The sequence below is a fragment of the Rana temporaria genome, chromosome 9, assembly GCF_905171775.1.
Source record: "Rana temporaria chromosome 9, aRanTem1.1, whole genome shotgun sequence".
Classification (NCBI taxonomy): Eukaryota; Metazoa; Chordata; class Amphibia; order Anura; family Ranidae; genus Rana; species Rana temporaria.
Window position 1 is genome coordinate 105,507,270 of NC_053497.1, and position 24,780 is coordinate 105,532,049.

General features: G+C 42.1%; 1 protein-coding gene across 10 annotated transcripts in view; it reads right to left on the reverse strand.

Moving 5' to 3' along the window:
- The window catches only part of VAV2 (vav guanine nucleotide exchange factor 2), a 324,488-nt gene that overhangs the window by 133,911 nt on the left and 165,797 nt on the right, over window positions 1-24,780 (reverse strand). For all 10 annotated transcript variants that reach the window (XM_040324063.1, XM_040324064.1, XM_040324067.1 and 7 more), the window contains exon 4: window positions 7,278-7,346. In XM_040324063.1, the coding sequence (XP_040179997.1) occupies window positions 7,278-7,346 (69 nt within the window). The remainder of the gene's footprint in view (window positions 1-7,277; window positions 7,347-24,780) is intronic.

The following is a 24,780-nucleotide window of genomic DNA, read 5'->3' on the forward strand; positions in this document are numbered from 1 at the left end:
TAGCCAGCACCAAGCAGAACCTTCCTTCCCAAGGGAGCCCAGGGCTTACAGCACTGCACCCTGCAAATAGTACTGAGAAAAAGCGGACCTCTAAATATGAATCATAAAGGCTGCTATAATAACATGTTAGAATGTATCCAACTCACAAGAGCTCAGATTTAATGATTTTAATCCCCTACTGAGGCTTGTAGCGAGAAATGGGGGTTCTAACCCATGTATTGAGGCAGAAGCTGTCAACGTAAATTGCAGTTCAGTCTGTGCAATGTGCTATTCCTGCTTCGCCAAACCTTTATTAACCACTTGAAGATCGGCATAGTAAACCAACATTTGGTCCAGACCACTTTTCAGCACTGTGATACTTTGACTGCCAATTACTCGGTCATACAATACTGTACCCAAGTTAATTTTGTGTTAGATCGATAGAGCTTTCTTTTGATGGTATTGTATAGCTTGCAGGACTTTTTTTCCCCTCCCGCAAGCACACTGCCCCAGTGTAAAAACACTCGGGCCTTCACACTGGGGAGGCATGAGAGACAGTTTTCATACACTTTACAGGCGCTATTTTTAGCGCTAAAACGCCTGAAAATTGCCTTAGTGTGAAAGGGGTCTTATAGAGCCTACCAACTATAGTATATACACAAATAAGACATAACATTATGTCCACTGACAGGTAAGCGAATACCATTGATTATCTTGTTGTAATGACAACTGAAAGTGGGTGATATATATTAGGCAGCAAGTGAACATGTTGTTCATGAATTTGATGTGCTGAAAGCAGAAAAAAGGTAAGTGAAAGGATTTGAGTGACTTTGACCAGACCCAAATGCCTCATGGGACTTGTAGTTCCAGCTGGGAGGCAACAGGTTAGGCACCCTCCCTTCTCCATTAAAAAAATAAAAATAAAAAAAAGCCAGGCAACTAGCAGTTTCAAAAACTGCTTTGGCAGCCTCAAGGTTTTCTTCCATAACAGAATATCCTCAAGATAAAAAAAACAAAAAAAAAACAACCCTCAGAGAGGTTTTCATTACGGATGGCTAGGCATTTTATGTATGCCATGCAGCTCACCCAACAGCCGGATTCGACCTCAGGCTATAAGTCAGGAGCTTTGGACCTTGTTGCCCAGAAGGTAGAACATGCCGAGGTGAAAAAAATCTGAAAGCAGAATGTGGAGCATCCTGATTTTACAAATATGAAAAAAGAAAAGAAAGAAAGACTTATTTTAAACAACTTGTCATAAAACTCCTGTAAAAAAAAAAAAAAAAATGATTAGCTCCGTTTCACTGCTGTTCCTCAGATCTTCGCTTTCTTGAAAAGCTATGCTGTGGAAGTATCTTCAGCATCCAACACAATTCCAGGAGTGTCAGCTGCTGATTCTGTGGCTCTCCCAGGCAGATGCAACGTCATTACTGTGTTCTCTAGTGGCTGGTGAAACTTCAGCACATGGCGGGGATTTGGGAATCCAAAACAAGATTCTTCAGCCACTAAAACATTCTCAAGAGAGTCAACTTAAAGGGAGGTCCACACAAAAAGTGAACCTCCGCTTTTCGGAACCCTCCCCTCCTCCGGTGTCACATTTGGCACCTTTCAGGGAGTAGGGGGGGTGCAGATACCTGTATAATACAGGTATTTGCACCCACTTCTGTGGAAAAGACTGAAGCGGGAGTCACGCCTCTTCGCGTCACCCCCCCCTCCCCCGCTGTCTTCTGCAAAACACGCTGGTCCCAGGAGACAGCAGGGACCAGTGAGATGTCAGTTTATTGTAATCACTGCAGTTGGCTGATGAGGGCTGAATGGTTGCTATGAGCTCTTGCAGCCGATGTCCGGTGCCGGTGGCGATGAGCTCTTTTTCGCTGCAAAGCTAATTTTGCATTGTTTTATAGTAAGCAGGTCAAATGCAGGTCAGAAGGAGAACAGCTGCAGGTAAAATGGCCCTGTCAATTCGGAATGATCTCAAAAGCATCTCAAACACATTTATTTTCAGATCTATTGGTGCTTATTGCTCTTAGGAAGATAATCAGGAACCAAGCAGCCTGTGGCAAAATGCACCCACCCACTACATTTCCAGTCTTCTGCAGTAAATAATGAGTGCCAAAGGCTGATGCAGGATTTGCAGATGAGGAGATAATAAACAGAAGAGTATAGATTTATGGTGGGAATTAGGAGCCACAACAAAGCCAGACGACTTGATAAAACACATTCTCACGCTCCAGAAACTTTAGCAGTGAAAGGCCCATGCACACTGCAGCTCAAAAAAAAGCTGCTTTTACAGGCGTTTAAAGTGAGTGAGTATAAACCCTCACATATAACCGGTGCTTGGCTAATCTTGCAAAACTAGCATGGGGCCAAGTGCAGTTGGGCAGGTGCAGTATAGTATACATGCTTGCAAACTTGTTGCTTAAAACGCACGTTATAATAAAAACATGTTTTGAATAGATTTTGCATACATACATGTGGCATAAGTACAAAAGAACATAGACATCGGTGCACTTTAACCACTTCAGCCCTGGAAAATTTGGCTACTCAATGGCCAGGCCATTGTTTGCAATATGGCACTGCATCCCTTTAACTGACAACTGCGCGGTCTTGCAACACTGTACCCAAACAAAATTGACGTCCTTTTTTCCCCACAAAAAGAGCTTTATTTTGGTGACATTTGATCACCTCTAAGGTTTTTATTTTTTGCGCTATAAACAAAAGAAGAGCGACAATTTAAAAAAATGTATACCGGTATACATATACATACATTTTTGCGCAAAAGTTATAGCGTCTACAATATAGGGGATAGATTTATGGCATTTTTATTATTATATAATTTTTTACTAGTAATGGCGAGGATCTGTGATTTTCATTGGAAATGCGATATCGCAGTGGACACATTAGACACTGTTGACACATTTTTTGGGCCAGTGACAATTATACAGCAATCAGTGCTATAAAAATGCACTGGTTACTGTATAGATATCACTGGCAGGGAAGGTGTTAACACTAGGGGGCGATCAAGGGGTTGTGTTCCCTAGTGTGTGTTCTGTGGGGGGGGGGGGGGGGAGGACTGAAGAGGGGAGAGAGAGAGAGAGAGAGAGAGAGAGAGAGAGAGAGAGAGAGATAGATAGAGAGAGAGAGAGAGAGAGAGAGAGAGAGAGAGAGAGAGAGAGAGAGATCTGTCTCCTCTCCCTTGAGAGAATCGGGATCGCAGGTGCCTGGCGGTCATGGCGGTCATCACGCCCGCCGGGCACTCAAATCGCCTCCAGCGGTGAGTGCCCCCTAGTGGTAAGGTAACATAGTTTCACCTACCCGTGCCATTCTGCCACACTAAAACTGCGGCGGCTGGTCGGGAAGTGGTTATGGAGGTGTGTCTCCAGAATAGCATGCATTTGCTCTGCATGAGCTTAGTTTTAGGCAGCATAGAGCCTGCATTGGATGCCTATGTAATTGGTTAATCCTGACTAAAACTAGTATGGGCCCAGGTGTAGTTGAGCAGGTGCAGTGTAGTATATAGGTTTCATAAGGGCTCTTTCACACGGGAGGCCCGTTCAGGTCCACCTGCCAGTTTTTTAGGCGGACCTGAACGGGGGCTCCATGCTCCTCTATGGAGCCGCGGATGTCAGCGGTGACATGCCCGCTGACATCCGACCCGCCAAAGTGTGATGGAGGAAAAACCTACTTTTCCATCCGTCTGGCGGATCGGCTGAACACGGACAGACAGTCCGTGTTCATCCGATCCCCCCATAGGGGACCGCCTTGTCATCCGCCGGCTCAGCGGGGATCAACGGAGCGATCCCCGCTGAGCAAGCAGAGGTGCCCGTTTGAAAGGGGCCCAATGCTTGCATAGGCACATACAGTCGTATGCAAAAGTTTAGGAACCCCTGACAATTTCCAAGATTATCATTTAAAAATATTTGGGTGTTTGGATGAGCAATTTCATTTTGATCTATCAAATAACTGATGAAGGTCACAGTAATATTTCAGTAGTGAAATGAGGTTTATTGGATTAACAGAAAATGCGCAAAATGCATCAAAACAAAATTAGACAGGTACATAAATTTGGGCACCCTTGTCATTTTGTTGATTTGAATACCTGTAACTACTTAGCACTGATTAATTGCAACACACAATTGGTTTGCTAGGCTCATTAAGCCTTGAACTTCATAGACAGGTGCATCCAATCATGAGAAATGGTATTTAAGGTGGTCAATTGCAAGTTGTTGCTCTCTTTGACTCTCCTCTGAAGAGTGGCAACATGGGGGCCTCAAAACAACCTTTAAATGACCTGAAAACAAAGATTCTACATTATGGTTTAGGGGAAGGCTACAAAAAGTTATCGCCGGGATATAAGGGGTCAGTGTCCACTGTGAGCAATACAGTGTGGAAATGGAAGACCACAGGCACAGTTCTTATTAAGGCCAGAAGTGGCAGGCACATAAAATATTGGAGAGGCGAAGGATGGTGAGAACGGTCAAAAACAGCCCACGGACCACCTCCAAAGACCTACAACATCAACTTGCTGCAGATGGTGTCACTGTGCATCCTTCAACAATTCCGCGCACTTCGCACAGGGAGAAGCTGTATGGGAGAGTAATGCGAAAGAAGCCTTTTCTGCACACACGCCACAAACGGAGTCGCTTGAGGTATGCAAATGCACATTTGGACAAGCCAGCTTTATTTTTGGAATAGGGTGCTGTGGATTGATGAAACAAGGATTGAGTAATTTGGTCATAACAAGGGGTGTTATGCATGGCGGCAAAAGAACACAGCATTCCAAGAAAAACACTTGCTACCCACAGTAAAATTTGGTGGAGGTTCCATCATGCTGTGGGGCTGTGTGGCCAGTGCCAGTACTGGGAATCTGGTTAAAGTTGAGGGTCGCATGGATTCCACTCAATATTAGCAGATTCTTGAGAATAATGTTGAGCAATCAGTCACAAAGTTGAAGTTACGCCGGGGCTGGATATTTCAACAAGACCCAAAACACTGCTCAAAATCTACTCGGACATTTATGCAGAGCAACAAGTACAATGTTCTGGAATGGCCATCCCAGTCCCCAGACCTGAATATTATTAAACATCTGTGGGGTGATTTGAAGCAGGCAACCATCAAACCTAACTGAACTGGAGATGTTTTGTAAGGAGGAATGGTCCAAAATACATTCATCCAGAATACAGACACTCATTACAGGCTATAGGAAGCGTCTAGAGGATGTTATTTCTGCTCTACTACATATTGATGTGATTTTTCTATTGGGGTGCCCAAATTTATGCACCTGTCTAATTTCGTTTTGATGCCTTTTCTAATACAATAAACCTCATTTCACTACTGAAATATTACTATACCCTTCAGTTATTTGAAATTGCTGACCCAAATATTTATAAATGATAATCATGGAAATTGTCAGGGGTTCCTAAACTTTTGCATACGACTGTATTTGCATAGACACTTGCTTGAATAACACAAGCTAGCATAGGCAAATGTTTGCAGAGGGCCCCGGCCTTCTGCCCAGCATGCAGCTCCAAGGCTGGCAGAGATGACAAGTTTGCATGGACCCATGTTGCGTAGACGCAGGTTTTTATAGGCATGTGTGTATAAATATATATGCATGTGTGACGAATCTCGGATACCCCGGCTGGGCACCTCCGCCAGACCTGTGTCTCCTGTTCTCCAAATACACCTACAGCTGGCAGACTCAACATAACCAGCCCTTAACCCCCCAAATCACATAGGTGTTGAGGGTTAAACATGCAGAGCATAAACTGTTTATTAACCAATTCAATACCTGCCCATAGTCATTTGACATCCACAGATGGGATCTCCCATCCTGGGTGGACGTCATATGATGTCCTGGGCTTTGTAGGGGGATAGCTGAATGATCCCTGCAGCTAGAGGCATCATTCAGATATCTTTCGTTAGTGCCGGCGATTCTGTGCAACATAAGAATGATCATAGCGGCAGTTCCGCCGCTTGATCGTTCTTTTAGGCGGCAGGAGGGGACATCCCCCTCCCGCCGCCATCCGGTGCTTCTCCGGGCTCTCCCGTGCCATCGGGGGCCTGGAGAAAGAATCGTCCGGCACAGGCAGGAAGCATAGAGATGACTGGTGACCAGATGGTTTGCCTCAAACGCTTATGAAACCAATGAGTCTTTAAAGAGACTCAAAATTGAGCCAAGTTACCCTTGTGATACAGATGAGGTGACGACCAGTCTCCACAGGTTATGGATTTCAAACAAAAGAGCAATAAGCTCTGCCAAACAAAGACACCCTACCCTACCTTTCTCCTTCTCTTTCCCCCCTCTAAATTTTCTATCCTTATGCATTTTAAAATCAAAGCTAATTTTGTAAACAATTGATTCTGATTGATAGCAGAGACTATCCGATGTCAATTCTCAGTCAATGGGTAGCCTATGTTAAGGCAACCTCTACACTATATATGCTTCCTGTTATACAAACTCTTGGAAACAAGTTTGCTTTATTGAACTTACTGATTGACATGTTTGTATAATGTCATGCTGTCTGTTTATGCTTTGATTTGTACCGCTATAATTCTTTCTTAACAAACCTTTGATGAAAAAAAAAAAAAAAAAACATGCTACACAGAGCTTACTATACGCCCCACAGGATGTCTGCGACACACTCTCCACAATGCTGGAGATGCACGCACCAACCTGGGGAATTTGTGCACATATTCTGGACCTGCCCAGCAATACAACTACACTGGCAGGAGGTCCTTCAAGTGATTAATAAGGTAATGGGATCCGAGATACTGTCTGTTGGGATTGGTGGAGCAATTGTCAGTGTCCGTGGCCAGGAGAATACTCATCAGCATATTATTTTTCTACGCCTGCAAAGCCATCACACTACATTGGAAGCATGCATCTCCTCCCTCTGTTCAATTCTGGAAGGATTGGTAATTGCCAGACTGCCCCAGTACAGGGCCACTTATGCAAACAGAGGTTGCCCTACAAAATGTAATAAGGTTTGGACGTGCTGGCTTGAGAATGCCACTACAGCAACCTGAAATTAAGCCTTCTATAGCTGGAATATAATCTCAGATCACTCACTCAGTCAAGAGATGAGCATTTTCACCTGTATCCTAACAATCCAGGTTTGAGCAGGGTTAATCCTGAAACTAACCCTCTCCCTGCATTGGGGTAGTAGCAAATTGTTTTGGTTCTTTTTTCTTTATGTTTTGTGTGCTGTATAATAATGAGACCTGTTAGCCTTGCCCCTGCATGGGCTTCAGTTGTATGTACCATTGAAAATTCAATAAAAAATAAAAAATAAACTCACTCTGCCAACTCCTCCAGACTGCGATATATGTCGTCATCGTTTTCTGCCGTGTCCTCCGAGGGGAAGGGCCTACAAGAGACAAAATGCATCATATATAAATGGAACAGGAGGGGGAAGGGCTGCATTTTACATTTAACAATAACATGTGAATGAAGATTGATATCACAGTAGAGATTGATGAAATAGGATGAGACTGACAGAAAAACAGATATCAAAAATAGATCTGACACTAGTATAGGAGATATAGATAAGATAGATCAACATCATAAATAGAAAACAAATATATTAGAGATAAATAGATACATAATCAAATATATCAGAAGATAATCAAAACAGATAAAGTGCCTTGAAAAAGTATTCATAACCCTTGAAATTTCCCACAATTTGTCATGTTACAACCAAAAACATAAATGTATTTTATTGGGATTGTATGTGATAGACCAGGGGTCTCCAAACTATGGCCCTCCAGTTGTTCAGGAACTACAATTACCATCATGCCTAGTCATGTGTAGGTATGTCATAGTTTACAATGACTCATGGGATGTGTAGTTCCGCAACACCTGGAGGGCCATAGTTTGGAGATCCCTGTGATAGACCAACACAAAGTGGCACAAAATTGTGAAGTGAAAGGAAATTGATAAATGTTTTTCAATTTTTTTACAAATAATATGTAAAAAGGGTGGCGTGAATTTGTATTCAGCCCACCCTGAGACAATACTTTCTAGAACCACCTTTCACTGCAATTACAGCTGCAAGTCTTTTTGGTTATGTCTCTACCAGCTTTTCACAGCTTCTTCTATTCTATGCATTGAAGTTGAAAACCTCTAGTTGTCCACCAGCCCCCCAGCGCCCCCTTTTACTTACCTGAGCCGATCATCCCTGCTCCAGTCTATGTCTCGGGTCCTGATTGGATAGATTGATATCAGTGCAGCCATTGGCTCCCACTGCTGTCAATTAAATCCAATGACGTGGGAGCTGAGTCCTGCTGTCTGTGTCAATGGACGCAGCAGCAGGACACGGGAGCACACCCACATGGATGCCCCGAGAGGGAGTGCTTCTCTGATGGGGCACTCGAGAAGAGAAGGAGCCAAGAGTGCTGCTGTGGGCCCCCAGAAGAAGAGGAGGTTCGGGGCCACTTTGTGCATAACCAACTACACAGAGGAGGCAAGCATGACATGTTTGTTTTAAAAATGTTCCATTTCAGATGATGGATTGAAAAGTGCTCCGTGAGATGTTCAAAGCTTGGGATTTTTTTGGAATAACCTAACCCTGCTTTTAAGATCCTCTGCTTCACTCACAAATGTACACAAGGAAAAGCCCTGCAATACCTCTGCGACTCAGCACTACGGCATGCCTTGTAGAATAAAAGGACACCACGTAGTGTGTACTACAGAGTTCAGAAGTGATTCACAAGACATGTATACCCAAGAACTGTTATGTAAAAGGTACAGGTAAACACCTTCTTACCCTGTCTATGTCTTTAGTCCTGTTCAGGTTCCAGGCTTCGCCTGTCACAGAGAGCATGCCCCTGAAGGGGTCTTCAGGGTTTTGGTGCCATAGAAATGGACCGCAGCTCTGGACTTGTATAGCACCCTGCAGCTAACTTACTCCTTGCACCATGTGCCAAAGTGAGCACTGGACACAGGATCAAGTGTGCAAATCAAACTTTGCAGGCTGGCCCTGCTGCCACGGGGTCCACATACAGCTCTCAGGGGTATAAACAGAGTACCCAGTACAAAAAAATGCTAGTCAGCCATAAGACAATAAGCACCCAGATGTTGATATAAAAGTGCCAGTCAAAGGAGGAAAGGAAAAAAAATTGTAATATATATATATATATTAAAAAATTCTATAACAGGAGATAGGGTCGATGAAATAAGGACACAAGCAAAAACTGGAATCTCACAGAGTGGGTGGGGTTATACGGGTACACAGGGAGGTAATCCCAGAAAAGCTTTAGCCAGTGTACAATCACCTGAAGGTATCATCATACAACCCATGGTGTAATAATCTATTTCTGTGTCCTGTAATGAACGTTATAAGTTTAGATAAAAATATAAAAAAATACTCTGATGTGGCTCCTCTATGGAAAAAAACTCCCATGAAACAGAAAGAGAGGAAGTCATGCCGCGTACACACGACCATTTTTAATGGTCTAGAAAAAACAATGTATATTTCAACCCGATTCTTGTCAAGCCTGCCTTGCCTACACACGATCGTGAAAAAAAAAAAATGCTCGAGCAAAGCGCGGTGACGTACAACATGTACGACGGCACTATAAACGGGAAGTACCATTCGGATGGCGCCACCCTTGGGGCTGCGTTTGCCGATTTCGTGTTAGTAAAAGTTTGGTAAGAGACGCTTTTCAGTCTGTTACAGCGTGACGAATGCTAGTTTTTCCAGAACGAGCGCTCCCGTTTCATAACTTGCTTCTTTCTGAGCATGCGCGTTTTTTTTTCATGTCGTTAAAGCCTACACACACGACCGTTTTTCACAACGTCAAAAACGACAACGTGAAAAATGCAGCGAAAAAATAGAGCATGTTCTAAATCTTTAATGGCCATTTGTTACGTCATGAAAAATGCTCTGGAGCCCACACATAATCGTTTTTAATGACATTAAAAAAAAAATCAATTTTTCACGTCATGAAAAATGGTCGTGTGTACGCGGCATCACTGTCATGTTCTGGGAGCATTAATATGGATTTTGACTGTCACGCTTAAATGAGCAGCATAATTACAACACTATTTGACAGAAAAGGGACAAAGAAAATGTAAAATACTGGTAATGAAGCTGTACAAGTGAGACTCTCGTGATGTCCTGAGAAGATCCTCTGGTTAACAGAGTCTGCAAAGCTTGGAGAAGCCCAAAAGCTTCTTTTTATAGCAGCAACATTGACCTTGACCTGGATTCCCCTGTACCACGTTCATCATCCTCATATACCTGCTTATCAGATCATTGCATGGGGAATTGTTCACAGATTTCTTCCTTCCAGTAGAATGCACATACTGCAGAGAATCCTTTTTAGACCACTTCACTAAACCCATCCACCGAGAGAAGGCGAAAGCATTTATAACTATGACTGACAGCACCTGACACAAAACTGAGAACATGAAACTGGATGATACAAAGGAAACCCTCTATACTGCTGAATTTGCCAACTTGCTAGAATATTCAGCATCGAAGGAAGAGAGCAATCATTAAATAATGAGCTTGGTTAAATAAAGTCTAACTCCAGTTTCTGCAAATGTGACACTGTAAGTCAGGTCAGGGAAACCCTGCAAACTGAATAAAGCAGCCATTATTTCACGGTAATGCTACAGGCTTTGGAAGTATCTACATATTCCAAGTAGGAAATGTAATTCTTTAGGTTGTTGCGGGGGGGGGGGGGGGTATTCAACTGTAGTTATAAACATCGCCTGCATCTTCCAGTGCCAGAATTGATGCTATAGACGTCAGGCCTGGCCTCCGAAGGTCATAGAGATTGCTGGGGACCATCTGGTCCTTAATCAGTTCTATGGTAAACCTCCGCTGCCAGCCGATTCATTCTCTGGCTTGCCGATCGCACAGGCAAGCCGGTAGAAGCACCAGGCATTATTCAGATATTTCCACTCAAAGTCCAGGACATCATATGGTGGCCTATGTGTGGGAACTGGCTAATCATGCCCCCAACACTACTGCACATGAAATAAGAATGTTATGCAAAATGAAGGCTCTATTCAATATTACTGACAAATAAAATGGACATGTACAGTAAATAGGAATCAGCATTCTGGGAAAAGTGTGAAGACATTATTAAAGTGATTGTAAAGTCCCTCCCTTTTTAAAAAAAAATTAACAAACATGTTATACTTACCTGTGAGAAGAAACAATCAGCGCCAAAAAACTGAAATAATGCAGTGCGGCTCAATACTATAATAAACCCTAATATAAAAGTGCACAGCTGCTAAACATTCTTAGTGATACACCACACTAGTTGCAATTTTTTTTATAGCAAATTAATGTAGCGCTATGTACAAAGGAAACGCAAATATAAACATATAAGCTTTATTCTGTTACATAATAAAATCTAGAAGTTAAACATATTTACATAGAATCTGGTATGTACAGAACTTGATAAATTCAATAGACATGTAGCACACAATCAGCTATTGTTCACAATAGATATGCATGCAAGATTAACACGTTTTGCTTTTCAATGCTTTGTCAGAATCCATGCCAGCGATAAAACAATGATACAGCCAGGTCGTGTAAGATTAAAGACCAGCATATGGTATGCTGTTGTTGAATGGCGGAGCTTAGGTATCATGGTGTCCCTCTAAGCCTCCAATTTAATAGATCCCAGTTGGAATCTATAGGGTCATCAGTTGGTAATTTGGCTTTCTTGTGCCTTAGGCATTATATGCAATATTTTTATTTGCTGATCTTTGGGTGCTCAACCTTAGGCCTGAGAGGTGACCCCCCTGATATTGCTTCTGCCTATTCTAATGGTCTTTGATCTTGCAAGACCTGGCGGTACCATTCTTTTATTGCTGCCATGGATTCTGACAAAGCATTGAAAAGCGAAACACGTTAATCCTGCATGCGCATCTTTTGTGAACAATAGCTGATCGCGTGCTACAGCTGCACACTGCGATATGTCTTTTGAATGTATCAAGTTTTGTACATACCAGATTCTATGAGAATATTTTTAACTTCTAGCTATTATTATCCAACAGAAAAAAAGCTTATAAGTTTTATATTTTCGCTTCCTTTGGTATGTAATTTATGGCACACTCAAAGTCCCTTATCTCATTTACTAAAATGTGTGCACACAGAATCTGGGGCTGCTGTATAAAGTAACCAATCAGCTCCCAACATCAGCTTGCTCAATTAAACTGATAATAAAACCTAGAAGTGGATTGGTTACTATGCAGAGCAGGGTTTGACAAATTTGCTTGGAATCTAGGAGCCAGCTAAAAAAGTTAGGAGCCAGAAAATGCGCCCGTCCCGCCATGCTCGCGCGCAGAAGCGAACACATACGTGAGTAGCGCCTGCGTATGTAAAGGGAATTCAAACCACACATGTGAAGTATCGCCGCGATTAGAGCAAGAGCAATAATTCTAGCCCTAGACCTCCTCTGTAACTCAAAACATGCAACTTGTAGAATTTTTTAAATGTCGCCTATGGAGATTTTAAAGGGTAAAAGTTTGTCGGCATTCCACGAGCGGACGCAATTTTGAAGCGTGACATGTTGGGTATCAATTTACTCGGCGTAACATTATCTTTCACAATTTAAAAAAAAATTGGGATAACTTTACTGTTGTCTAATTAAAAGTGTATTTTTTCCCAAAAAAAGTGTGCTTGTAAGACCGCTGCACAAATACGGTGTGACAGAAAGTATTGCAACGATCGCCATTTTATTCTCTAGGGTGTTCGAATAAAAAAATATACATAATGTTTGGAGGTTCTAATTAGAGGGAAGGAGATGGCAGTGAAAACAGTAAAAAAAACAACACACATTAGAACTGCTGTTTTGCTTGTAATGCCAACGGCCACCACCAGATGGCGCCAGGTCACAGAAGGCAGCTTGGGCCTTCACAAGGCTGCAAAGCCGTGGCCTAAATTACCCACCGCGTTCGCGTGAAGGTGGGGGCACATGGAGACACAGGATCCTGTGCCTCCGTACACCCCCACCTCCCCCGCCGTGCGACCGCGGCCTCAATTACCGGCGGGCGCCAGGTCACAATTTCTTGTCGCAATTGCGACCTGGCGCCCAGATTTTGTCGAGGCCTGATGCAGAGCTAAACAAGATTCTGTGTGCACCAGTTTTAGTAAACTTCCCCGTGGTTTACACCACATGCAGTCCAGTGTGGGTTTTTTTCTGCATCAAAAATACATGGAAAATAGGCAATATAGTTTTCAATGGCATAATTCACACCAGTGCTTGCAGTTTCATTGTGTTCCAGTTCCAGGAAAATACTAGCACATTTTTCAATTTTTCCTGCACTAGACTGTACTGGAATTCTGTAAAATGCACCAAAAACGCATCTAAACGCACTGGAATGCACATATCCTTATTTACGGAAAAAGAGGGGGGAAAATGCACCGACTGCATCAAAAACATGCATGCAAAAAAGCATCTGGAACGCATCCGGACTGCGTTTCAACGGTGTGAACTGGCCCAGATACAAATTTACTATCAAGACATTTTGTGTTATGACCCCTTTCACATTGAGCCACGGCCGTGTTAGCGCTAAAGCGTTGCTCATTTTAGCAGCACTTTAGCGCAGTTTAAGCCGTGGGAGGGAGGGAGGAGGAGGGAGGAGGAGGGGGAGGAAGGAAGGAAGGAAGGAAGGAAGGAAGGAAGGAAGGAAGGAAGGAAGGAAGGAAGGAAGGAAGGAAGGAAGGAAGGAAGGAAGGAAGGAAGGAAGGATGGATGGAAGGAAGGAAGGAAGGATGGATGGAAGGATGGATGGATAAGGGGGGAGGAGAAGGAAGAAGGAGGAGGGATGAGGGAAAAGGGAGGAGGGAGGGGAGAAGGGGGAATTCAGACACCGCAAATATTTGTAGCGATTTTTATATTGAAAAACATTTTGTAGATATCCATTCAATGGGGTTCTTTTATATCCTTTCTGTGGTCTGACAAATAGGCACTGGGTTTACTATGAGGTGCAATCTCTACGGGGGTAGATTCTCAATTGTCATCTGTCTTTCCCTACAGCATCTGCCCTTAGAGGCAAGATGTATGACCTGGATATAACTTTATGATCTTCCAGAGGTGAGGATGCTCTCTGATGAAAATATCTTTTTTTTTTCCACAATGTTTGTACCATGGCTTGAATATTTGTTTTCCAATACCGTTTGCCTTTGGTAGTAATGCTTCTGCTGAGGAAGCCAGTTAAGGGCGAAACATGTCGAGATTACTACTTCAAGCTACCATTTGATGAGTTTTGCAAGGATGCAACCATTGGATTGTAAAACCTAATTAGTGGGAATGCTTTCATAAGCATTCCCAGTATTGATATTCGTTTTTTATTATTAGTGGGAATGCTTTAATAAGCATTCCCAGTATTGATATTCGTTTTTTAGTGGGAATGCTTTCATAAGCATTCCCAGTATTGATATTCGTTTTTTATTATTAGTGGGAATGCTTTAATAAGCATTCCCAGTATTGATATTCGTTTTTTATTATTCTTAATTTTAATTTTATTCCGTACGTTTTTTGGCTCTGCGTAACTTCTGCATACTTTCAGCTATTGAGACCATTTAACTTTTAAAATGTTCGTCTCATTCAGCTAACGATGGGACTTCTTCAAGTTTTTTTGTACTATTTATACTTTTTAAAATATTAAGCTTTTAGACACTTTTTTTTAACATTGAAGTCAATGAGAACATCCTTTTTCCTGCTTCAAAACACACGTTCTGCCAAAAGTTTCAGCTCCTTCATACTTTCACTTACAGACACCAAACAAACTTTAAAGCGGTCACAAAATATTCAGCTATCCAAACATGACTTTTTAGATTGATATCTTATACGGTTTTTGTGAAAACGCAATTTACGTTTAGTGATTTTTTTATCGGTTATAATGTAATCCTATGGAGCAGGTTTAGAGTGTGTCATGTGACCTTTAGAGTGGAGATCTTTGAAAACAAAAATTATCTTTAAAAAAAGGGCGAACAAATTGCTCTCACGCCCACAAGATCTACTTGTCATACACAATTTATATATCAAAACGTAGGTATGCTTGTCTGGTTTCAGGCAATGTGATCAGTTTTGTGATACGTATTTTAGTTTTAGTTCCAGGAGCTTCTAAAGGACAAGAGTGACAAAACCACTCTCATTGACCGTCCATGTTAAAAATTTTAAAAATTTTCCTGCAAAACACACAAAGACGCTCTTTTCTAAATCGCTGGCATGGCCACAATTTTAAGTTTATCAACATAAATTTCATATCGATGCGTTCACAAGGGCCGTGTCTTTCAAACGGTGAAGTCGCTGTATCGATCGCATGTACGGTTGTGGATTTATTACGTTTTGTTTGGAGGCGTAATTAATGTATTGGTCTGTGAATTAAAAGGCGTTTGTAATGGAATTTCTTTCCATAAATAGCTTTCTACCTCAGTGCAATATTCCTCCTCACTGACCTGGGGGGAGGGGAAACCTCTTAAGGGGGGAGGGGCGACCAGGAAGTCAGGATACTCTCTACTTTGCAGATAGAGAAAGGAGCTGTGTGTCCTAAAGATAGTGTAGTGGTTATGGTGAATGGCTTTGGTGCGGGCTCAGCAATTCAGCATTCCCACTCGCATTTTCCTCAGGGAATGCATTTTCTAGTTCTTAATTTTAATTTTATTCCGTACGTTTTTTGGCTCTGCGTAACTTCTGCATACTTTCAGCTATTGAGACCATTTAACTTTTAAAATGTTCGTCTCATTCAGCTAACGATGGGACTTCTTCAAGTTTTTTTGTACTATTTATACTTTTTAAAATATTAAGCTTTTAGACACTTTTTTTTAACATTGAAGTCAATGAGAACATCCTTTTTCCTGCTTCAAAACACACGTTCTGCCAAAAGTTTCAGCTCCTTCATACTTTCACTTACAGACACCAAACAAACTTTAAAGCGGTCACAAAATATTCAGCTATCCAAACATGACTTTTCAGATTGATATCTTTTACGGTTTTTGTGAAAACGCAATTTACGTTTAGCGATTTTTTCAGAAAATGGAATCGGTTATAATGTAACCCTATGGAAGGGATTTAGAGTGTGTCATGTGACCTTTAGAGTGGAGATCTTTGAAAACAAAAATTATCTTTAAAAAAAGGGCGAACAAATTGCTCTCACGCCCACAAGATCTACTTGTCATACACAATTTATATATCAAAACGTAGGTATGCTTGTCTGGTTTCAGGCAATGTGATCAGTTTTGTGATACGTATTTTAGTTTTAGTTCCAGGAGCTTCTAAAGGACAAGAGCGACAAAACCACTCTCATTGACCGTCCATGTTAAAAAAATTTAAAATTTTCCTGCAAAACACACAAAGACGCTCTTTTCTAAATCGCTGGCATGGCCACAATTTTAAGTTTATCAACATAAATTTCATATCGATGCGTTCACAAGGGCCGTGTCTTTCAAACGGTGAAGTCGCTGTATCGATCGCATGTACGGTTGTGGATTTATTACGTTTTGTTTGGAGGCATAATTAATGTATTGGTCTGTGAATTAAAAGGCGTTTGTAATGGAATTTCTTTCCATAAATAGCTTTCTACCTCAGTGCAATATTCCTCCTCACTGACCTGGGGGAGGGGAAACCTCTTGAGGGGGGAGGGGCGACCAGGAAGTCAGGATACTCTCTACTTTGCAGATAGAGAAAGGAGCTGTGTGTCCTAAAGATAGTGTAGTGGTTATGGTGAATGGCTTTGGTGCGGGCTCAGCAATTCAGCATTCCCACTCGCATTTTCCTCAGGGAATGCATTTTCTAGTTTTAATTTTAATTTTATTCCGTACGTTTTTTGGCTCTGCGTAACTTCTGCATACTTTCAGCTATTGAGACCATTTAACTTTTAAAATGTTCGTCTCATTCAGCTAACGATGGGACTTCTTCAAGTTTTTTTGTACTATTTATACTTTTTAAAATATTAAGCTTTTAGACACTTTTTTTTAACATTGAAGTCAATGAGAACATCCTTTTTCCTGCTTCAAAACACACGTTCTGCCAAAAGTTTCAGCTCCTTCATACTTTCACTTACAGACACCAAACAAACTTTAAAGCGGTCACAAAATATTCAGCTATCCAAACATGACTTTTTAGATTGATATCTTATACGGTTTTTGTGAAAACGCAATTTACGTTTAGTGATTTTTTTATCGGTTATAATGTAATCCTATGGAGCAGGTTTAGAGTGTGTCATGTGACCTTTAGAGTGGAGATCTTTGAAAACAAAAATTATCTTTAAAAAAAGGGCGAACAAATTGCTCTCACGCCCACAAGATCTACTTGTCATACACAATTTATATATCAAAACGTAGGTATGCTTGTCTGGTTTCAGGCAATGTGATCAGTTTTGTGATACGTATTTTAGTTTTAGTTCCAGGAGCTTCTAAAGGACAAGAGTGACAAAACCACTCTCATTGACCGTCCATGTTAAAAATTTAAAATTTTTTCCTGCAAAACACACAAAGACGCTCTTTTCTAAATCGCTGGCATGGCCACAATTTTAAGTTTATCAACATAAATTTCATATCGATGCGTTCACAAGGGCCGTGTCTTTCAAACGGTGAAGTCGCTGTATCGATCGCATGTACGGTTGTGGATTTATTACGTTTTGTTTGGAGGCGTAATTAATGTATTGGTCTGTGAATTAAAAGGCGTTTGTAATGGAATTTCTTTCCATAAATAGCTTTCTACCTCAGTGCAATATTCCTCCTCACTGACCTGGGGGGAGGGGAAACCTCTTGAGGGGGGAGGGGCGACCAGGAAGTCAGCATACTCTCTACTTTGCAGATAGAGAAAGGAGCTGTGTGTCCTAAAGATAGTGTAGTGGTTATGGTGAATGGCTTTGGTGCGGGCTCAGCAATTCAGCATTCCCACTCGCATTTTCCTCAGGGAATGCATTTTCTAGTTCTTAATTTTAATTTTAATTTTATTCCGTACGTTTTTTGGCTCTGCGTAACTCCTGCATACTTTCAGCTATTGAGACCATTCAACTTTTAAAATGTTCATCTCGTTCAGCTAACGATGGGACTTCAAGTTTTTTTGTACTATTTATACTTTTTAAAATATTAAGCTTTTAGACACTTTTTTTTAACATTGAAGTCAATGAGAACATCCTTTTTCCTGCTTCAAAACACACGTTCTGCCAAAAGTTTCAGCTCCTTCATACTTTCACTTACAGACACCAAACAAACTTTAAAGCGGTCACAAAATATTCAGCTATCCAAACATGACTTTTCAGATTGATATCTTTTACGGTTTTTGTGAAAACGCAATTTACGTTTAGCGATTTTTTCAGAAAATGGAATCGGTTATAATGTAACCCTATGGAAGGGATTTAGAGTGTGTCATGTGACCTTTACAGTGGAGATCTTTGAAAACAAAAATTATCTTTAAAAAAAGGGCGAACAAATTGCTCTCACGCCCACAAGATCTACTTGTCATACACAATTTATATATCAAAACGTAGGTATGCTTGTCTGGTTTCAGGCAATGTGATCAGTTTTGTGATACGTATTTTAGTTTTAGTTCCAGGAGCTTCTAAAGGACAAGAGTGACAAAACCACTCTCATTGACCGTCCATGTTAAAAATTTTAAAAATTTTCCTGCAAAACACACAAAGACGCTCTTTTCTAAATCGCTGGCATGGCCACAATTTTAAGTTTATCAACATAAATTTCATATCGATGCGTTCACAAGGGCCGCGTCTTTCAAACGGTGAAGTCGCTGTATCGATCGCATGTACGGTTGTGGATTTATTACGTTTTGTTTGGAGGCGTAATTAATGTATTGGTCTGTGAATTAAAAGGCGTTTGTAATGGAATTTCTTTCCATAAATAGCTTTCTACCTCAGTGCAATATTCCTCCTCACTGACCTGGGGGGAGGGGAAACCTCTTGAGGGGGGAGGGGCGACCAGGAAGTCAGCATACTCTCTACTTTGCAGATAGAGAAAGGAGCTGTGTGTCCTAAAGATAGTGTAGTGGTTATGGTGAATGGCTTTGGTGCGGGCTCAGCAATTCAGCATTCCCACTCGCATTTTCCTCAGGGAATGCATTTTCTAGTTAGTTTTGATAGTCTCTTGTAGGTTTCTTTTTTTCAATAAATGTTTTTAATGATTGAATCAATAAAAGTAATACTGATTTTATACATCTAGTTTGGATCAATATGTTGGCACCCAAAAAATCCTGCTCATTTAAATTTTGGATATGTATAGACTTTGGGATGTTGGTGCTGTTGGGTTTGACACTACCCACTATTGTATATACACCCAATGGACAATTATCTCTTTTTTTAAAATAACAAACTATGAAAGGTTACAGAAAAAATATCAGCGCATTTCTGATAGTCTGCAGCAAGTTGCAATCACTGTGGTAAAAATCACAAAATGATTGCCGAAATAGACACGGACTCCACGCCTTTATATGTTTCCAACTTCTAGCTTGAGATCAGGCAATGACTTGCTGGGCTCAAGAGGCAGCAGAGAGGTGAAAATCATATAGCTTGCGGGTAGCAGTGCCATTTGGCCAGTAAACATGGGACTTGTTGCTCATATTATTAACATACAGGTAATGCTAAAATTGGCTTGGTTTTACATTTTGGATACAATTTGAATAGAGAAAAAACTTTTTTTTGCCATCTAAAAAAATAGAGAAGTATACAGAGCAGCCTGAAAATATGCAAGTATACAGGTTAGTCAGCATAGGTGTCAGGAGGGGGAGGGAACATTTTGAAGATTAGTTAATTATCCTGAAATTCTACTTTACAGTAATACCCCTTATCCCTGCACCCGTAGACTAAATGAGCATTTAAGCATTAGGAGTGGGCCCCTCTGCACTGCAAGGGTATCAGAAATTGAATCATAAGGTTAAAAATGCAGAAACCTCATTTGTGAGTGATCAGTGCAAAGTGTCAATGAAATGAAGACACAGTGCAGTTGATATGGGGTAATGGGGTATACAATTTTGTCTTTCCTGTTTAGAGACCGTTTCACACGGTCCAATTCCTTATCTGGACAGTGTCGCCCTTTCTGCCCTCCTTTGCCCAGCCACACCAAAGACATTCTCTGTATTTTTAGATATTTTGCTCCCCAGTGGCAGGGCATCCTGCTGGCTTTCTCACGGACATCTCCATATTTTATAGCTACAACCCTGGCATGTGCTCTGTAGCGGAAGGAGCGGTTACGGGATAACTTCGCTGTGCGTCAGTGGCCAGGTGCGTGCTAGCCGGAGGAAGAACAAGTCTTGCTGTCGGTTTGCTATGGGTGTTCAGGAAAAAGGGAAACCACTATTTTGACTTTTAATAATAGCAGAATCTAAACATATTTGAGGATGTAATTATAATGTAATTGACTGTACAGTGCAGGAAAAGTGCACATGTTCCTATGAAACTCAGATTATTTGTCTCTTCACAGGTATGTTTGCAGCTGACTGCCATCCACCCAGAATTGAAAACTGAAAAGTGTTTGTTTTCCCTAGTCTAAATTGCTATGCTGAAACATCTCTACCCAAAAACGAAAACACTGCCATCTGCTTTGCTTACATCTATATCTTTGCTTAACCATCTGTAGACCTGTCCACATTACAATGCTTTATTATCTCCCTGGTCTTACCCAAAATTATGGCCCATTAACTTTAGTGCCCTCTTGCTGGTCTGTTTCTGAAGTAAGAATTAACCAGCAAACCTTTATTACTTCCTGATTTGATAATTGAAATGCACCCACCCCCCATCCCATCAGTATAAATATAAGCATCCATTGGGGGGAAGCATTTACAGGGGGCACATTTGCAGCTGGGGCATTTTCTCCAAGTGGGGTTATTTCTAGAAGTGGAATCACTTCTGACTCTGCACTTCAGCGAATGCACAAAGCGAGGGAACACAAACACCTTGAAATTTACAATACATGTATACTTGTTCACACTTTCAGCTCTTCCTCCCCCTTCTAAAATGCACCATCTATCACTCCTGACAGCTGTGTCTTATATCCTTAAACTAACTCTTCTGCACACCTCTTCTCCACCCCACACCTTATATCCATCACCCTCACTTCTGTGCTTCCCCTATTAATGCACTCACCAAATCCAGCTAATTCTAAATCCACACGCCCAATACTCCAAACCACTGGGGCATGTCCCTTCATAGAAATCACATTCCCACATTACCTCCCTCACCCTTCTGCTTCTCCTATCCTCTGGTGATGTACGACCAAACCCTGGGCCTCCTTCATTTAACTGTGCTCAACGCACCCATTACCTTACACCTTCTGGCTGCAGCTGCAATGCACACAATCTAGCTCCCATTTCTCTTCTTCCCAAGACCAGACTCCCTTTCTCTTGCACCCTTTGGAATGCCCGCTCTGTCTAACAAACTCACCTCCCTCCACGATCTCTTTATCGCCAACTCATTTAATCTACACGCCATTACCGATACGTGGCTTCACAAATCCGACACTGCGTCTTCTGCTGCTCTATCTTACGGTGGTCTTCTTTGGACTTACTCCCCCAGACCCAATGGACGCAAAGGAGGGGGTGTTAAAATCCTTTTAGCCCCACATAGCACCTTTCAAGTACTTCACCCACCTCCCTCTCTGGCACTCTCCTCATTTGAGGCGCACTGCATTTGTCTCTTCTCCCCAGTTTTTCTAAGTATAGCTGTGATCTACCGGCCCCCTGGTCCAGTATCATCCTTTCTTGATGACTTCTCTGCCTCGCTACCCTAATTTCTCTCTTCTGAAATCATTCTTGGGGATTTCAACATCCCTACTAATACCAACACTCCTGCAACTTCCAAACTTCTCAGTGTAACCTCCTCATTTGACCTGAAGCAATGGGTTTCCCACCTATGCACTTCATGCAACCTCTCCAACTATCCTTACCCTATCTCTGATCACTACCTTATTAATTTCACTCTCTCCCTCTCCCCGCCTCCTCTCGCTCCAAACGGATACACGTAGAAACCCTCGCCATATCAACCCTTCTCTTCTATACTCTGAGACTGACCACCACTATGACAAAAATCACACCTGCACCGTCCTGTATCGACCTAGCCACTTCTGTCTACAACACTTCACTTCTAGCATCGCTGGACACACTGCCCCCCCCCCCCCAACTACACACATAATAAGGCCCAGTCCCCTTCAACCCTGGCAAACTGATACTAAAAGCCTTAAAAAGTACAGCCATGCCTTAGAGCGCCTGTGGCATAAGACGAAGTCCCAGAAACATTTCAGCCAGTATAAATCTGCCCTCCAAAAATACAATTCCAGCCTCCTCACTGCCAAGCATACCCATTTCATCATCCTCATTAAAAACGTATCATCCCGTCTGTGTCAACTCTTCTCTACCTTCAACTATCTCCTTTGTCCTCCACTGCCTCCACCCACTAACTCACTCAATGCCCAGGAGATCGGCAATCACTTCAAACAGAAGATTGATACAATTTGCAAGGAGAGCTCTACTGTTCAGATGCCTTCCATGTTTTACACCTCATGCCCACAGGTACAATCATTACTTCCCTCCTTCAACCCCACCACTATAGACAAGGTTGCAAAATGACTTGCAAATGTCCATCTTACCACCTGCCCTCTGGATCCTGTTCCCTCACAAATGCTACGCTCACCCTCTGGCTCTATTCTACACTCTCTAACCCGCATCTTCAATCTTTCCCTCTCTTCTGGAATGTTCCCCAACTCTTTGAAACATGCACTAGTCAGCCCCATACTTAAAAAGCCCTCACTGGAGTCATCCAAACTTCACAACCTACGCCTCATCTCCTTGCTCTCCATTTTATCCAAACTCCTTCAACGTTTAGTCTACAACCGAGCGAGCATCCACCTTGCTGATAATGGCCTTCTTGATCCCCTTCAGTCTGGATTTCGTCCTCCACATTCCACAGAAACTGCTCTCCTAAAACTAATAAATGATATACTAACAGCCAAAACTAAGGGACACTATTCTGTACTCCTACTCCTGGACCTCTCTGTTGCCTTCAATACGGTTGACCACCCCCTCCTCCTCGCCTCCACGTCTTTGGTCTCCGTGGCTGTACTCTTCGCTGGTTCTCTACCTACTTATCTAACCGCTTTAGCATTACTTACAATTCTACTTCCTCCTCTCCTCTTCCTTTCTCTGTTGGGGTCCCCCAAGGTTCTGTTCTTGGACCTCTCCTATTTTCAGTCTACAACACCTCCCTGGGTCAGCTGATACACTCAAATCTATTTCTCTGCCCCTCAACTCGCTCCTTCATTATTCTCATGTATCACTAATTTACTATCAGATATATCAGTTTGGATGTCACACCACTTCCTCAAACTCAATCTATTCAAAACCGAACTTATAATTTTTCCTCCCCCACGTGCCTCTTCCCCCGATCTCTCTGTCAAAATTGATGGCACAACTATCAGCCCATCCCCACATGCCAAGGTCCTAGGAGTAGTCCTGGACTCTCCTTTAAACCCCACGTCCAATCGCTGTCCAAATCTTGCCACCTCAACCTCAGCAACATCTCCAAAATACACCCCTTTCTAACCAATGACACAACAAAGCTCTTAATTCACTCCCTGGTTATCTCCCGCCTCGATTACTGCAACTCCCTCCTCATTGGCTTACCTCTGCATACTCTATCTCCCCTTCAGTCCATCATGAATGCTGCTGTCAGACACATCCACGTTACCAACCGCTCTTTCTCTGCTACTCCTGTCAATCCCTCCACTGGCTTTCGCTCACCCAACAAATTAAATTCAAATTACTACCCACAAAGGCATCCACAACTCTGCCCCCAGTTACATCACTAACCTAGTCTCTAAATACCAACCACATTATTCTCTGTGTTCTTCTCAAGACCTCCTGCTCTCTAGCTCTCTCATCACCTGCTCCCATGCTCGTCTTCAGGACTTTTCCAGAGCCTCTTCAAGTCTATAGAACTCCTTACCCCAATCTGTCTGTCTCCTTCTCGATTAGCTTTTGGAGGATCCCTGAAAACCCTCCTTTTCAGAGAAGCCTATCCTACCCACACCTAACTATATTTTTAATTTTGTCCATCTGATCACCCCCCCCCCACAGCTACTACCCTTTGTTCCACTTGACCCTCCCTTCTAGATTGTACGCTCTGAGCAGGGCCCTATGATCCCTCCTGTATTGAATTGTATTGTAACTGTACTGTCTTCCCTGATGGGCTATATAAATCCTGTATAATAATAAATGGGATGACCTATGCTGTTTTGCTCTCCTGACTACACCATCAGAAGGAAAGCAGTATGGCAACTTAGGGTTGAGGCGGATTACAATATCTCTTGTAGATTGCAGTATCTGGTGATAAACCAGAAAACCACACATCAAGAAATCTGTCAGTCTGTCCTGACTGACAGGAGGGGCAGAGACACAAAGAATCTCACCATTGTCAGGAGGGGTGGAGACACAAACTACTTCAGGAAAATCTTATCACTCAGAGAGAAGCAAAGACCCAAACCAAAGCAGGCAAATGGTATTGTGAGTACAGAGGAGACACAAACTACTGTGGGAAAATTTCACAGTTGTGGGAAGGGCATAGACACAAACTGCTGTAGGGAAATCGCCATATGGTAGGAGGGGCAGATATAGTACAAACACTATCGGTGCCCACCCAATATAGGTTTGTCTTTAATGTACAATTTTAGAGCCAACAAGTCCAAACCTGGAGCGAAAACACATTAGCCACTTCAATAGGTACACCCTGCTAGTACCAGATTGGACCATCTTTTGCCTTTAGAACTGCCTTAATTCTTCATGGCATAGATTCAATAAGGTGTTGGAAACATTCCTCAGAGATTTTGT